Below are 2,801 nucleotides of genomic sequence, written 5' to 3' on the forward strand. Positions count from 1 at the left end.
TTTAGAAAGGCTCATCAGACACTGGAATTGCTGCTCAGGGGGTGGTGGTGTCCCCATCCCTGGAGGTGTCCAAGGAACAACACTCAGTGCTCTGGGCTGGGTGACAAGGTGGGGCATCAGGCACTGCTGGGCCTCCAAGATCTTTTCCAGCCCCAGTGGCTTTGGGGTTCTGTGATTCATGGGCTCCCTGAGCACCTCTCCAAACTGAGAACGGGGAAGGATGAGAGTCACAGCCCAGATGTGACACGGAAGGGACAAATGCCAGCCCAGGCTGAGCACACCCATCTGTGTGACAGCTCAGTGCTGCCACAGCCACTTCAGCCTCTCCAGAGCCAAACAAACACCACAAAGGATCCCCCTCACCTGCTGAGGTGCGTTGTCACCAGGTCTGCCAGGCTCAGGGCGGGCACAGACAGCCCCAGCTCCTTCTGCAGGCTCAGGAAGACGCTGGCAAACAGCTCCTGCCTGGCGTAGAGCAGCGAGCACACCGTGCCCATGGTCAGGGGCCAGTTGTGCTGGCGGCACGTCACCAGCACGCAGCAGCCCCCCAGCAGCTCCTTCTTGTCCAGACTGACCAGGTGGAAGGCRGGGAGCTGCAGAGCCCGCTGGAAATAGGACACGGCCGTCTCCTCAAACGCTGCCGGCAGCTGCAGCACTTTGCASAGGTCCTGGACGCGCCGGATCCCTGCGGGAATTGCTGCCCTCAGACTTTGCACTGAGCAGTTTCTCCTCGGAATCCTGGCAGGATTCACCCAGCCCTGGCACGGGCACAGGGGCACCCAGCACCCTGCACCCCACAAATGGCACTGAAGGCACTGCCAGGACACAGCACCACTGCCATCCCCAGCTTTGCCAGCAGCTCTAAAGCTTTTTAATATTTTTTTTACCATTAGAACCAGGTTAAACAAACTGGATCAGCAGCCAGAGGGGATGCGGGTGTGCAGGAACTGCTCTTACCTCGCTGCAGGCAGCGGCTCTGCTGCTCCTTCTGCCCGGTGCTCTGGGAATAGGCGACCTCTGGAAAACAGGGCAGAGTCAGACAATCGTGCAGGGAATCCAGGGGATATTTGGGACAGGCACACGCCCACGGAACTGGATCCAACAATCAGAATGTTGGAGGGCACTGAGCTACAGCAGCACCGTGAGCTGGGGGATCTCCGAGCCGTGGATTCCCCACAGACAGAGCCAGGCAATAACCCTGCACTGAAAGCTCTTTAAAGATATTTAAATGAGATTCCAATAATCTCTTTTCACAGGAAGAGATCCCACACTTTAAAGCGCGGCTCCAAACCCAAACCGTGTCCCCACGGTGGCAAACCCTGCTGTGTTTGGGGACAATGTTGGATCGCTCTGACCCCAGCACGGCCCCGGGACAGCCCCGCGCACGGGGGGACACCGGGACACAGCTCGGGGAGAGCTCGGGGAGCGCTTCCCTGCCCGGACCGGCTCCGAGAGGCCCAAACGGGCCCGGCGCGGTCGGTCCCGCCCCATCCCCCGCACCCCGCAGATGCTCCTCGTCGCTGTAGGTGGTGGTGAGCAGCCCCTCGGCCAGCACACAGCCGCAGGCAGCGCACACCAGCTGCTGCTGCGCGTACAGCGCGTCCTCCACCAGCGCCGCCGAGCCGCACTCGGGACAGCGGCCCCGCGCCGCCATGGCCGGAGCACCGGGGAGGGAGCACCGCCCGCAGCCAATCACAGCGCGCCACGGCCCCGGCCCGCCAATCGCAGCGCAGCGCGCCGTTCGGCACAGCGTCCGTCCGGGCCGGGCACCGCCCCCGCACCGCCAGTTCCGCCGGGGGAACGGCACCGAGGGGACAGCGAGGGGACACTGAGGGGACATTGAGGGGACACTGAGCAGACACTGAGGGGACATTGAGGGGATACTGAGGGGACAGCGAGGGGACACTGAGGGGACAGTGAGAGGACACTGAGGGGACAGCGAGGGGACAGCGAGGGGACACTGAGGGGACACTGAGGGGATACTGAGAGGACACTGAGAGGACACTGAGGGGACACTGAGGGGACACTGAGGGGACATTGAGGGGATACTGAGGGGACAGCGAGGGGACACTGAGGGGACATTGAGGGGACACTGAGAGGACACTGAGGGGACACTGAGGGGACAGCGAGGGGACACTGAGGGGACAGAATGGGGACACTGAGGGGACACTGAGGGGATACTGAGGGGATACTGAGGGGACCCTGAGGGGACACTGAGGGGACAGCGAGGGGACATTGAGGGGACCCTGAGGGGACAGTGAGGGGACAGCGAGGGGACACTGAGGGGACATTGAGGGGACACTGAGGGGACAGCGAGGGGACACTGAGGGGACAGGGAGGGGACACTGAGGGGACATTGAGGGGACAGTGAGGGGACACTGAAGGGACAGCGAGGGGACACTGAGGGGACAGTGAGGGGACACTGAGGGGACCAGTCCCGTTCACAGGGAATTCATTGTTTGTGCTTTATAAACTCTCCGTTAGGGATGCAGACCAATCCCTCACATTGGCATTGTTTTGTCCTTTACAAACTCTCCATTCGGGATGGTCCGCATCCCGTCCCGTTCACAGGGAATTCATTGTTTTGTGCTTTACAAACTCTCCATTCGGGATGCAAACCAGTCCCTTTCGGTATTGTTTGTCCTTTATAAACTCTCCATTCGGGATGCAAACCAGTCCCTTTCGGTATTGTTTGTCCTTTATAAACTCTCCATTCGGGATGCAGACCAGTCCCGTTCACACTGGCATTGATTGTTTTGTCCTTTACAAACTCTCGATTTGGGATGCAGCCCAGCCCGTCC

At 60.6% G+C, this 2,801-nt stretch overlaps 1 protein-coding gene across 1 annotated transcript in view; it reads right to left on the reverse strand.

Moving 5' to 3' along the window:
* The window catches only part of BRF2 (BRF2 RNA polymerase III transcription initiation factor subunit), a 4,066-nt gene extending 2,399 nt beyond the window's left edge, over window positions 1-1,667 (reverse strand). The window contains exons 1-3 of the mRNA XM_057387273.1: window positions 1,501-1,667; window positions 958-1,017; window positions 364-685 (exon numbers count right to left, since the gene is read on the reverse strand). Coding sequence (XP_057243256.1) covers window positions 364-685; window positions 958-1,017; window positions 1,501-1,654 — 536 coding nt within the window. The 5' untranslated portion in view covers window positions 1,655-1,667. The remainder of the gene's footprint in view (window positions 1-363; window positions 686-957; window positions 1,018-1,500) is intronic.
* Between the last annotated feature and the right edge of the window lie 1,134 nt (window positions 1,668-2,801).

Source organism: Malurus melanocephalus, unplaced genomic scaffold (genome assembly GCF_030028575.1).
Source record: "Malurus melanocephalus ecotype Western Australia unplaced genomic scaffold, MMel_1.1 scaffold_1164, whole genome shotgun sequence".
Classification (NCBI taxonomy): Eukaryota; Metazoa; Chordata; class Aves; order Passeriformes; family Maluridae; genus Malurus; species Malurus melanocephalus.